Source organism: Terrapene carolina, unplaced genomic scaffold, assembly GCF_002925995.2.
Source record: "Terrapene carolina triunguis isolate 2854851 unplaced genomic scaffold, T_m_triunguis-2.0 Scaffold42, whole genome shotgun sequence".
Classification (NCBI taxonomy): Eukaryota; Metazoa; Chordata; order Testudines; family Emydidae; genus Terrapene; species Terrapene triunguis.
Window position 1 is genome coordinate 2,976,702 of NW_020664393.1, and position 14,017 is coordinate 2,990,718.

Consider the following 14,017-nt stretch of genomic DNA (forward strand, 5'->3'; position numbering starts at 1 on the left):
ATTCAGAATCTTGATCCCCCTGCCCACGCCCATGCCCATGCTCCCCCTCCTAAATAGGGGCCTCTAAAGTTTTTAATAAATCTGGCACCTTTCTGTCTTTGGCTGAATAAACTAGAGGTGCTAAAAAAAATAATCATGAGAGTTGATTCTTATTCTGGAGCAGCCAGATTATGTCCAGACTGGGGGGTGGGGAGGGAGAGTAAAGGTCCGACCTCAGTTTCTGAATGGCAAAGTTTGAGTGGGAGGATCCCAAATCTAAAGGTAAAAAGGAATGATGTGAACATATGAAGGAAGCCAGAGCCCTGAATACAGACTCAGTCTGTATCCTGACAGAGTGGAGATAAGGTGGCTGGGGAGCTAGTGGTGCTTTCCTGGAATACAATCTGTGTTTGACACTCTCTGTTTAAGCACTGCCCATCTGCATGTTATTCAGCTGAAGCCTCTAGGGAAAAAGAGGAGCCACAGGCACAGACTGCGAGCGAGGGAGGAAGCAAAAGAGCTTTTCATTTTTAAATAAGGATCTGGTTAGACTGCCTTGAAGTGCCACATCTGGAAACTGAAAGCTGAGAGAAAGTTAAAATATCTGAGGCACTACTAAACGAAGGGGGGTGAGGGCTGATTGCAGAAGTGGGTAAACAATTACTAAGAAGCTAGAAGACCACTACTGGATGTAAGGGGAGGAAATGGCTTTGATCTCAGCCTGGCCCCTTGTTTTTCCTATATTATTCTTCTTGGGATGTTTCTTCTCCAGCGCTGCCTCAAGCGAGGGCAGCGTTTTTCATTTTGACATTGAAGGTAGCTCAGCGGTCAGCAATCAAGAATCCGCTGTTATCAGAGGGCAGCAGCAGTCAGTTGCTACTGGAAGTTGGGTGCCTTTTGCTGAGGTACAGTAACTCCATTCTATCTCTAGAGTCTGAGCTTTCTCCTTTCATGTGCTTGTGGTGAAATTCCCATCTGGATAAAGTTAGTTTAATCATTTGAACCTTCAAGTGATACTGTAGAGTTTTGTGGGGGGATTTTGGACATTGCATTTCAGGCTAAAAGAGACATTTCAGACTTCAAAATAGACACATGCCCTGCCTGCTTTGAATAAACAGCTGTGCTATAAAGTGGTACTAGCTTAGCACGTCTCTGACTTTCCTGCCAGCATAACTAAATAGGCCTGTCCAAACAGAGTTATTTTACAAGGGTTAATTGTCACAACAATAGTCACTGGATCTTTAAATTCACTTGGATTTCCAGAAAGAGTTTGCCAAAAAAAAATCTACCATATTACAGAAGTTTTGCTTTTGTCTCTTACATAAAATCCAGCTCTGGAAATGGAGGTTCCTTTTATGGTTAGAGTAAGGTTAATAAATCAAAGGGTATTTAGGAAACTGCCTGCAAAGAAAACACCTGCATAGATTTCAAACATTACAGAAAGTTTGATAGTAGGACTAATGACAGAAGAAATCAGGACGATCCTAAAGTTACTTTGTTGTGGTAAATTTTCTTGCAATCTTTGCTTCTTGAAGTTACTTTAGACTTCTGATTTCAGTAAGGCTGCATCTGAACTGAACTATTTAAAAAAGAAAAACTAAGAAGAAAATAAATGACTTCAAGGCACACTAGAGACAGATCAATGTCTCGTGTGTGGGAGATACAAAGTAGGAGGCAAATTAAGTCACCTAAGGTCATGGGAAGGGAAAGAATAATTGCTCTAGCATAACATCAGAAAATGAGAGAGAAAATGAAAAAGAAGAGATAAGCACAGCTGTGCTGATATCACAGTTATGACACTGATATCTTATGTCATGAAACTAAATGTTTTTACCATGCTTTGATTACTAACGATAATAACCATGAAAGTAAATGTACAGCATCCTGGAAAAAAATCTTCTGGGACAATAGGGCTTCAGTATAAGGCCAAATTTGATTACGCAAACCTCACCCACATTATTGTGCTTCCAAACAGCTGAGGAATCTCAGGAAAGGCCTGCCCACTCCACTACTTCTCTGGGGCGAAACGTGACCTATGTGAGAAAGTTTTGAACCTAAAGTTTGCCCAGCTTAATATGTAGGCAGTGGGGAGCTCGCCTGGGTTTGGATACATTCCATAATGTGGGAAGTACATCTCTTCTCCACAGGCTTGGAATTAGCCACTGGGAAACAGTATCTCCACCTGTTGCTTACAAAATGGAAAGTCCCTGAATGAATGCTTGATTTAAGAGACAAATGGGTTTTGTAACTGAGTTTCACAGGATAACGGGCATAAGCTTTTAACAGATAAAACTCCTAGCCTTTCCGGGTATAATCACACTGAATGACTCCACAAAGCCAGACTGCGTGTGCTTCGTTTAACCTATTGGACTTTACACCAGGAAAGTGCTGAATGATAGTTTGCACATGGCTTAGGAAAGACACTCTCCCCCACCCCCATTCATGGATGAAGATATTGGAAAGGTGTCATTTGTTCTATTTTATTTTATCTTTTAAATAGTTAATATTTGCACTAAGGGCCTGATCCATTGAAGCCAATGGGAGTCTTTCCACTCACTTCTGTGGACACTAGATCTGTCCCTAAGCACTGAATCCTACCGCCTGCTCCAGTGGTGCAGAGGGCCCTACTTGCAGAACCACTGAGGCTCCATTGTGAGGAATGGCAGCTGGGTTTCAGCCCCTACGTTATGGAGGTACATGCTCTATGTGCTTCAGAGCCCAGCTGCATGGCCACTCCCTGAGTGGCCATGTACAGACATTCTTTAGGGGCAGGGCAGGTAGATCTGCTGCTGCATGGATCCACTGCCCAGTGACCCCATGTTAGATTTGGTTGCTAGGGCTGGGAAGACTACTCCAGTCCTGAGAATGGAGTAGAGGTCATAGAGCAGCTCTCTTTCTCTCTGTAGCCTGATTGGGGAAGACTCCTCCCTCAAGCCCTCAGAGATTTCCCCAGCACTAGCTCAACTATTCAGGTTGGGCCTTGGGAACAGGATTTCTCCCTAAATGTGCATTTTAAAACTAGCCGTTTTGTGAGCTTGAGTTCTTTATCCACATATCGGTGTGAACCGCAGTAGAGACTCTTTTACACAGCCCTGCTTGAGTCTACTCCTTAGTCTAAACATTGGCTCAGGCCTATAACTCCCCCAAGCAGACAGAGGCTGTTAGTCATGCTGAACAGTGCTGAATTATATAGCGGGTGGGTTTGTGAGGTAGAGTTAAAGAACCACAGAATCATTGTACGTAATGCATCCTGGTAGACTATGGTGCCAGTGAAGGTCTGTACTTAACCGCAAAGCAAACAAACCACAATATAGCCAGAATGTAGGTCTAAACCACAATGAATTCATGACATTTCATCATGTGGTGTTAATACTATGCAGAGTTTGCCCTGCAAACCATTCTTATTTAGATAATGCACTGGCAAATATGAAGGATTAGAAATACAGTGGGTGGGAACGTCTAAAAATACATACTTTTTTGGCTGGGTTTACATTGCTGTGTTGTTCTTAAATTCTGCTGAGACTGTGATACTATGAACCTATTGAATAATTGAAGGGAAGCAGAAGAAAGCCTGAGGTACAAGGGAACACACTGGTCAATATTCCTTAGCCTTTTACTTTTCTCCTTTTCCTGGTTTGGTAACCTAAAAACTAATGGTGAATGGAAGAACTGGCTTTAGAAAAATTCAGAACCAGCTGGAATTTTAGCCTTCCTGTGTATCTGATTTGAACCCAAAGGTCTTTATGTTTGATACAAGAATATTAAATACCTGAATGTCATGTGAGAGTACTGAATCCCAGTAACTGGACAGACCCTCGAGGACTGGTACCCATATATCTTTGTACTCTGCTGTCCTTTTACAAAAAAACTCCCCAATTATGCACCCTTCCTAGCCCCATGCAACACATACAACTTCCCCGGAAGAGGACTAGAACTTTGTTCAGGTCATTCAGAGAGCTCCGGTTAATCCAGGTAGCATGGGTAATGCTAGCAGTGAAGATACAGTGTTGCGAGCTGCAGTGTGGGCTAACCACTCCAGTAAAGCTTCATGGGAAGCATGGGTAAGTACTTGGGTTGCCAGTCTATGCTGAAGCTCATGCTGTTGCCTCTTCACTGCTATTGTTATCCACACTAGCTACATTAAAGTTAGTATGGTTATGCTTATCCATGCTTCAATCGCACCTTAATTTGTAGTGTAGCCGTACCCTAGGAGTCTAGTATGCTGGTCAGTGTTGTTCATACCATAATGGTCTTTCCCTCCTACACATGGCTTTCCATCCATTTCCTACTTCCTTTCTTTCTCTGTAGTTCAGATGCTTCTATAGTGTTGCTCCCCGCTGGCACAGCTAGCTCTGCCATTAGTCCTTCCATAGTACAGGATCCAGGGTGTCTTCTTGAAGAATGCAATATCTTCTTGGAAGGGTTTGATTTGGACAAGTATTGGGTCATGAACTACCAATCAGTGGGTCCTTTGGAAGTAATAAGAGAAGTGGGCTAGATTTGCAAGCACTAAGAATGGGAGATTTCCTTCCAAAGTGGGGGCTAGGGAAGAATTTAACAAAAGGCATCCAGGTGAGAGAGAGGAGCAAAATCAGTAGGGAGAATTTGTATTAGGAAAGTAAACATGAGTATAAGTAGGGTTGCTGGGATTCTGTTTCTGAGACTGAGCCTAGAAATTGCTGTTCGTAGGCAGGTTAGGATGAAAAACACGCTAAGTATCAGAGCCTTTAGTGGCTTATTCAAACCTTCCAAGAATTTTATATTCCCTAGCTCATGAATGAGATGAGGGCAAAAGTGTCCCAATCCAGGAAGGGGAGGATGTATGGAGAGAGAGCAGTTTGCACTGGCCCAAATTAATCCTTTGTGTAACTATGCTGAAGTTAATGGATTTAGGCCAGGAATTATTTTTGCCAAAAAAATTAAAATATTTTATTGGAAAGGTTCTGCTTAGATCCAAGGACTCAAACCTCAAAATCAGCAGCCAATTTTTGAATACATGAGTGTTTGATAATGATTGGGGCTATGGTTTGGACAGTTACAAAAGTCAGACACCTTTTGCAAAAGTCAGACCTTGGTCTAGATTCAAATTTCACACACTGATTTTGGGGTCTCCAGGTCTCGGGACATTGTGTGGACTCATCTCTATTCTAGCAACAACCCAGACAAGATGAAAAATCAGGATTAAGCTCTGTGAAGAGGTACTTAGTTACCAACATGTAATAAAAATCTTTTAAAAATAAGTAGAATATGTGTTAGAATTTGATCTGCAGACTGCAGCATCTAATGATATTTTGGATGCTTCATTTTTGGGTACCCAATTAAAGAGGCCTGATTTTTTATAAAGTGATAACCAAAAATAGCTGGACCCCTCTGAAAATCAGGCCCCTTTATCAGGCATCTGAATTTAACTACTCAAAAATCACTAGTAACTTGAAAATGTAGGCTTCAAAGTAACCATAATCAAAAGTGCCATTCCCAGCAATAAAAATTGGAATGGAAAGACTTAGGGACTGTTTTGGCGGAAACACAGTTTGATCCCTGCTTTTGGTATGCATCCATTTGAAACAGACCAAAAGGGTTTTTAACCTGACAAAGATCTTTATATTTTTTGACTAGTGGGAGCTGCATCTCACTGTGCAAAAAGCAGATCTTGTAATGAGTTTCATTTCAGACCCTCAAGGGTTATGTTAGGTTAACTACCATCATGGGTAATTTGGATTTTTTGCTGCCTGTGTGTTCCTGGTGTAACAGGGTTATGTTCTGAGAAAAGTCCATTAATGAGGAGGATGTTTAACTGCAGATGTTTGCATTTCCAACTTAAGTTTCTCATCAAAGTTTTAATGAAAATCAGCTGCAGGAGTTAAGCAGCCAGCCCCAAATCCCTTAAATCATGGAAAGCTGAAGCAAATGGAATTAGAGGATAGTGGGAAAAGTTGTGTGTTTCAAATTTAGTCAAGAAGATGAGAGTCTGTGCTTAAAATGTAACCAGCAAAATAATATGAGCTAAACTTTACTGCAGCTAACCAAATGTTGGGAAAGTACCAGTAAAATGCTCAAACTTATTCAGGGGTGCGCAAAAAATAAAAGGAGTTTTATGTCCACTCTTATTCATGGGCATGGGAAAGACTAGAAGGAATTAAAGGTCCAGTTTTATTAATGGGCATGGGAAGCAATACAAGGATCAGCATGTCAGGGAGAGTGATATAACCTGATTTTAAATGGTGCCAAGCAACCACAGCTGCCATGATTCTAATTGGAATTTTTGTTGCTCAACAGCTGTAAAAATATGACCAATATCTTTAATCTGAGAGATTTGTGACAAATATGCCTAAATATTGATGGGAGAGGTGGGCTCAAATTGTATTCTGGATCCAGATTTTAAACCCCTTAAAGTTTAGGGACATTCCAGTCTGGGTTTTAATTAAGATTGATTGCAAAATTTGGATCAGGATCCCAGTTCATTTATAAACACTACCCAAATTCAGGAGTGTTTGGATCTGGCATTCTGATTCTAATGCAAGCTGTAACCTTATCAACCCACCAGCTTTATACTCCTCTCTTCTTGATGCCTCATTCTTTGTCAACAAAAGACCACCAAAAATTATTCTAGTATTCTGAATGTACAGTATATATTGAGCCATTTGAATTGTTTTCTGATGAAAGAATGCACTAAATTTGATCTGTGTTTGTTGTTCATATTTGCTAGAAATATCCAAGTAATTCTTTAGATGTTTCTTTTCTCAAAACAAATGCAGCAGGGCTCCGTTTTTTTGAAAACAAACAAAAAAGTAGTGCCAGAAGCCCAGCACTCATCCCACATCTGACCTTTACACCAAACAATGGAGGAAAACACATTTAGGTATGGAAGCAGATTTCAATTCCCAGCTTACAATGTGTTATACACAACAGTAATTAAACATTATTTTGTTGAGGGCTTGTTGCAAAGCCAGTGGAAGTCAGTGGAAAGACTCTGATTGGCCCCTAAATGATGAAGAACACTTTCATGGGGTTCTTTTAACATAACAAAATGTTAGTTCCAAATGTGTTTCTATAATTAATCAACAAACTAAATCTACTGTAACAAACTCTATCAAAACCAACAATTTTAGCTAAGATTTGTAAGCTGTGATATACGCTTAACCCTTGCACTAATTAGCCAAGGATGACCTTTCTGCTGGTATTCCCCATAGATATCAGATGGGAGGGGTGTCAAGTAGACCAGCAAGTGAGTGTGTGGTGGAGCAGCAGCTCCGAGACAAAAGGGAAGGGTGACACATTGGGTGGAATGTCAGATGGGTAGGACCCAGTGGATTGGGAGGCAGGAAGCTAAAAAGAGGACTAGCTGGTAGGCTGAAGGGAAGAAGGTATGAATGGACAGATGGATAGCTAGATGTTGCATCATTAACTCAGTATTTCTAAACACCGAGAAGCCAAAAGATGTGAGGTATTTTTTGTTTTAAATGGGATTAACCTTTTCTTTATGCATTAACAATGATCATTCTTAGCTAAAGTGCCTGGATTGTTTTTGCCATTTTGGTTGAGTCAGCCTATTACAAATCTTGGTTCCACGTCATAGTACGCTTATTCTCCCCCTACTATGATTCCTATCACTTTTAGTAGAGGTAAGGGGATGGGAGGGGGAAGGAGCAGGAAAATTTCTTTTGCCTGATTTTGCTGTGAGCCAGTCATGACTGGTTAGGGCTGGTCAGACCACAGGTTAAGTCATGACTAGAGCAGGGGCAAAGCTTTTTCAGTCGATGATGCTTTTTTGTGGAACTCCTCCCAAGGCCCATACAATACCATCTAGTTGCCCACTCAGAGAGAACCATCCATTCATGGATCTCCCCCATTCCATGCAGAAGAGGAACTCTGTCACCTCCTCAGGACCATGTATACCCTCCTCCAGATCCAGTGTAAACCTCACTGTAGAATCTGGGGTTGCTCAGGAACAAGCAGGCATGATGCATCTTCCCCTTCTGTACCACAGAGATTCCCTGGAAAAGATAATACAGCCTGGGACTTATAGAGTCTGGGGGAGTCCTTGGGGGCACAGATCCATCAGAACCATGCTGCCAGGGAGGTGGGAGGAAGGGAAGGCGAAGTCACAGGGGCTTCATGCAGAGAACCTGGCCTCCTGGAGATCCCATAGAATCTACCAGGTTTGGGGTGGGCTACTTGGTTTTTTACACATAGGAAAACCCCCATCCTCTAGTGGAATAATGGGGGGAGTCTATGTGGGGGCTCCATAGGTCCCCTAAATTCCCTTTGCCTAATCACTTTCAGAGCATGCCTCAAGTCGATGATGGTTTATTCCTGATTTCTATGGGCACCTTCCTTTATTTTGTTTATTTTTCAGGGGAAGGAAAACAGGTTAGTTGAGGGGCTGTTTGTTTACTTTTGAACCTGATATTCCCTTTCACCCTTTCTTTGAGCCAGTGAGGAACTCATTACATCTCTAGTGGGGTAGCCTTCATACTAGAATTTTTGACTGTGTGTGTCTTTTAATGTTTTGCACTGTGGCTTCCATCTGGTGCTTACAGGCCTTGCAATAGCTATCTTATCTATTGGTTAAATAATAAAGCAACTCTAAATAAAATTTCAGTCACCTTCAGTTGCCTTTCTTGGGTTTTACCTTCTTGTTATCCAATGTTCTCATGGTAAATACAATAATACCTGCAGTAAATGCCTCTTAGGCATATTAGCCTTTGAATATATATATTGCTTATATATATATATATTGTTTCAGTGGTCCTAGACATCTGGAAATGTGTGGGTGGTAAGCATGTAGTTGATAACTGTAGTTTTAGGTCTAGCTTGTCCTGTGGACTAACGTGAAAAACATTTGACTCAGTTATTCATTTCTTTTTTAAGAGAATGACACAAAATTATTTACATCTTTCTTGTATTTTATTCAAGGGAAACAAAATGGACATTTGTTAAGAGAGGTATCTGGACCATCTGCGTTGCCAAACTTAGCAGTATTTCTGTTTGCCACAGTGCATATATATTACAACAAGTTTTATACTTACTAGCTGTAGAAAAAATAAATTAGTGCTGAGGCTTGGTATTAAATTATCTTTAGCTAGCTTGCAGCCAGCTAAAACATTTTAGCTCTTCGCCTTTGTGGGAAAGAATGCCTTTTAAGTTAAGGCTTTGTGTTTCCCACTTTATATGGTAAAAATGACTGTGCACTTTTATGAAGAATGCCTAGCCAAGAACTGTTTATATTGGAACCAACCCCATCTCTAAATCAGCCTCTGTTACTGAATGGTATTTTGTTTTCCATATGGATTGAGGAAGGGTAACAGTCTGGAAACATCTGCAACGGATGAGGTTTTCAAAATTAAATACAATTATTTGACCAGAACGATAGATAATTTTGTTGCTTTAAATCAGACCATTTTACTTTTTATTATCATTTCCCTTTACAGCACTTACAACTATTCTGGTACCATTACGACAGAGATATGCACAGGCAGACCTTTCTCAAGGGTTTACAGAGTCCCATAGGTCTGTTTTGTAATTCCATGCTTACTAACTTGAAAATATCAAATAAACAAAACAGATTATATATAGATAGATGTAGATAGATCTATGATTTTTATCACAAGACAATATTTTCAATAAATTAGAATGTAAAATGTTTGGGAAAATTGAGCTGTGAAAGCATAACTGAAAGGAAATAGCAGCTGAGCCCACTAATTTAAACGTTGTTAAGAAAGCAGGATTCATGCTTCATGGTATGATGAAATAAGTTATGAAATGCATTTGAAAACAAAGTTGTCAGTTACATTGGCAGCCATCTTAAGAAGTGGCATCATTTGCCACATTAGCATAATAGTAGTCAATTGCCAAAAGCCCCAATATGACTGTGCAATTCCCACGGTAGCTAGAAGCTGAACCTACTAGTCAATAGCTGATACAGAAGGTGGTATCAGAGGAGGCACCAGCTAGATGCTAGCTACTGAGAAAGGTAAGGGTGCTGCTGGACTTCTTATCATGGTCCTGTCCCTGGATATTGTGCAGGGCTTCCATCTTTCTATCTACCCAAGGTACTTGTATGGCCCCTGTTGTTTTACTATCTGAGCACTTCACAATCTTTATTTAGCCTCACAATGTCACATGAGGTAAGGAAGTGCTATTATCCCCATTTTACGAATAAGGAGCTGAAGCCCAGCGGCCCAGATCCACAAAGGGACTTAGGTACTTTAGTCCTGTTTTTAGGCCCCATTGCAATCCACAAAACTCCCACTCAGCTGCCAGCTAACCCTGTAAGCACCTAAACTTGCTTAGCACCTACATAGTTGTAGCAAAAGTTCCCTCTGTGCCTATGTTTCTGCCTCTGGACATGTGCACTGCAGCCTCTCTCTAGGCATCCAAGCAACTATCTCCAGCCTAAACCCCAGAGTGATTCATGAATGTAAGTGCCACCTAAGTCGCATGTGGGTCTTGAGCCTGTAGGCATTCTCAGAGGCCACTTAACTCCACAAAACCACTGGGGAGTGGGCAGAACAAGAACGTCCTCCCTTATAACCTTTAGCCCAGTGCTCAGGGTACAGACCTGAGATGCAGGAGATTCCCAGTTCAAGTCCTGCTGAGGAGAAGGGATTTGAACAGGGATCTGCCCCTTCTCAAGTGAGTGGCCCCCCCAATCCCTACTGCTGTTTGGTGTGGAGTTAGACAGCGTCTGAGCACACCTACTGGCGCAAGCCCCGCTTGTGAACTAGGTAGCCAAACACTTCTCTTCCCCAGTTCATGAATCATGGGACTAGAACCCAAGTCTGCAGAGCCTGGGACAGCTGACATTGCCCCCAGAAGGGCAGGCAGAGAGTTGACAGTCACGCTCAGAGTTGAGAGAAAGGAGTAGGAAGAAGCCTAGGGAAAACAGCAGCAAGGGTGAGACCGCATGGACCTTAGCTGCTGATTGTCGGGTCCCTAGGCTGGCACCCAGTGTAGAGGGTGGGCCTGGGTCTACCAGCCACTGGGGAAGTGTTACAGACGGAGCAGTGGACTTTGAAGACTGCCTGAGACAGTTTGTTTAGACAGACTTGGATACCATGAAAGACAGGAAACTATAATGACCGGAACCAAAGGGCCAAACTACAAAAAGGAGCTGTTACAGCTTGTGGAGCATGAGAGAGGCCATAGAGTGAGAGAATGGGACCAGAGGCTGAGGAACCGTAAGAGAGGCATCAAACCTGTGGTGAGCTAATCCCCAGATGCACCCCAAGGAGGTGCCACGGCAGTGAATGGAGAAAACCCCATGTCTGTTTTATTCATGTGTGAATAGCGCTACTCCCTCCCAGCCTCTGCTGTGACTCATAACTCTATTAAGCAACAGAGAAATTGAGATAGTTATTGTCTTTTTCCCACTTCCTCATAGGATCCTGAATAGCAGCAGTAAAACTGCTAACTTTACTCTTGGCAATCTCTGAGCAGCGGTGACATTATCTGTCTAGTGCCTCAGGCAGACTGAGTTTACTGCACAAACATAAGGACTAGAAATTTACTTTAACACCCCCTTCTGCCCCCCCCCCCCGCCCCCCAAAAGCTTAAACTCTGCAGAGCATGATGAGTTGGGGCCCTTTATGTGACACAAAAAGCTTCCCATTTGGCAATGGTAGGTAGGCAATGGAGCTCTCAAACACATGTGTTATGGTTATGAGCACTCTCCTGCATTGGAATCAACAACAAAACTTCCATTGACTTCAGTGGGTCCAAGGATCAGTCCTACTATTTAAAGTAGAATGAAGGCTTTGGTTGAGGTGGTTTTTCATTGTCTCTGATTAAGGGATTTTACATTGCTGGTGTCAATGAAAGTGCTCCTTTATTTATGAACTTTCAGATTGCTGAGCTAAGCAAAAAAGTTATAGTTTACTTTTAATGAATCTTCAGTATAGATTCTTGGTATTATTTTCACAGAGATAAAACAACTTTGTCTCTCCAATACTGTAGAACGATGAAAGCGATGGGTTTGTGTTTAACCTTTCAAATGGGCACTTAATACTGCTCAAGTGGAAACCCAATATTGGACATCTTTGCTTGAGTGCCACAGCAAATTAATTAGGGAGACCTTCAATTTCCATTTGTGTACCTTAGATTAGAATTCAGTTTTTAAAAAAAAACTGTGCAGTGACAGTGCTTTCTCTTTAGCAAAATTAATATTTAGCTGGCAAAAAATGTGAGTTTACCTCTGCAAATTAAGTAACACACAATATGTATGTAATTTGCTATTTATGTAATTTGTGTAAATGCTTTAGTTTACAATCTAATTAAATGTCATTCGAATTGAGACACCTGTCAAGATAAAGGAATAAGAAAAGGTTACTAGTCTTGTGGACAAAAAACACTACAAACTTTTTGTTCGCTCCTAATTTGCAGCATAAATGGAGCAGAGAAAAAGATCAAAATGCAGGGAGACTGTTCAGTAATTTAATGAGATACAGCATATATATAGGGTGGTTTTTTTTTAAATAAAATGTACCATCAATAATGGTTTGGACACTAAAATCTGGGAAATGTGTCATTCCCAGAAATGTTCACATTTTTAAAAATAAACCAATTCACACATAATAAATTTACATATAATTTCAGTTCACCAACATTTACCAAAATGAAGGCTAAAACAAAGTGGCTTTTATCATACTGACTACTCTCTAACAGCTGTACTGTCTTATTACCAAGGCTACTTAACTGTCTAGCTATGATGTCAATACAGAATTAATTTCTTCAGTAATCATAGTTAGAATGTGACCTTTCTAGTTCAAAGAATGGGCTACTGTAGAACAGAGGTAATGAAGGCTTATAGAAATTATAAATAGAGCCTAGAGGAAATGGGGAAGCAAGCTTGATTGTTTTTAATTCACCAGGTTTGTAAGGCTTGGAAACTCAAATTAATTTAGCTGACGCCAATGAAGAAGAAATGAAAACACTGAGAGCAAGTGTCTACTCTTGGTCACAGTGGTGTAACTATGAAGTAACACTGCCGTGCAGATTCTGGCCCTTCGCATTGCTTTTTGCAGTTATTTTGATATTATATTGTAGCCAACACACTGGGATGTTGCTGGCTTTCTAAGGGAATGTCTACACTGAAAAAAAAATGCATCATCAAGTCTCAGAAACCAGGTAAACTAACTGGGGCTTGCATTATGGAGCTAAAAATAGCAGTGTAAATGTTCCTGCTTGGGCTGGAGCCCGGGCTTTGAGAGTAGGGAAGGGAGGTAGGTCTCAGAGCCCAGGGCTCCATCCCGCATGGAAACATCTACACTGCCATTTTTTGCCTTGTAGCACAAGCCCGACGAGCCCGAATTAGTTGACTTGGGCTCAGAGACTCATTGCCATGGGTGGCTTTCTTGAGTTTAGATATACCCTCAGGATCTAATATTGCAGTGTCCAGAGAGGCAAAACTCCCATGGAAGTTTCATTTTACTGGGACTGCAGAATCAGGTCCAGAGGGAGTCTGAAAATACTACTACACCTCTACCCCGATATAACGCCACCCGATATAACATGAATTCAGATAGAACGTGGTAAAGCAGTGCTCCGGGGGGGGGGGCGGGGCTGCGCACTCCAGTGGATCAAAGCAAGTTCAATATAACATGGTTTCACCTATAATGTGGTAAGATTTTTTGGCTCTCAAGGACAGCATTATATCGGGGTACAGAGGTACTTTCTAACTTGGATCCCATTAATTTCTTCTTTAACTGAAATTATACTTAAATTAAACGCAGTCTGAAAATCAATAAAAGAGCCATCAAAGTGAAGGAAGGAGATCTTAAAAACTGGTTAGAGTTGCACTGTCTCATTGAAACATCCGTCACAAAATCCTTCATCCTAGAGACCAGGGCTGGGACGAGGCATGTGCTGAAGAAGGTAGGCAGGTAAGCAGAAAGGGTGTCAGAAGAACACTGGTTCTGAGAGGCATAGGCGGGGGACAGATTATTATTCTTCATTTAAAATTCCCAGTCCTCATTTGTTTTATCAAGGGAAAAAATAAGTTCTTTAAAATGTTGTATTGAACTAAAATAAAATACAAAAT

At 41.3% G+C, this 14,017-nt stretch overlaps 1 protein-coding gene across 1 annotated transcript in view; it reads left to right on the plus strand.

Moving 5' to 3' along the window:
- Window positions 1–334: 334 nt before the first annotated feature.
- LAMA4 (laminin subunit alpha 4) overlaps window positions 335–14,017 on the plus strand; it is a 128,468-nt gene continuing 114,785 nt past the window's right edge. Inside the window, exon 1 of the mRNA XM_026653515.1 lies at window positions 335–884. Within this exon, the coding sequence (XP_026509300.1) occupies window positions 684–884 (201 nt within the window). The 5' untranslated portion in view covers window positions 335–683. The remainder of the gene's footprint in view (window positions 885–14,017) is intronic.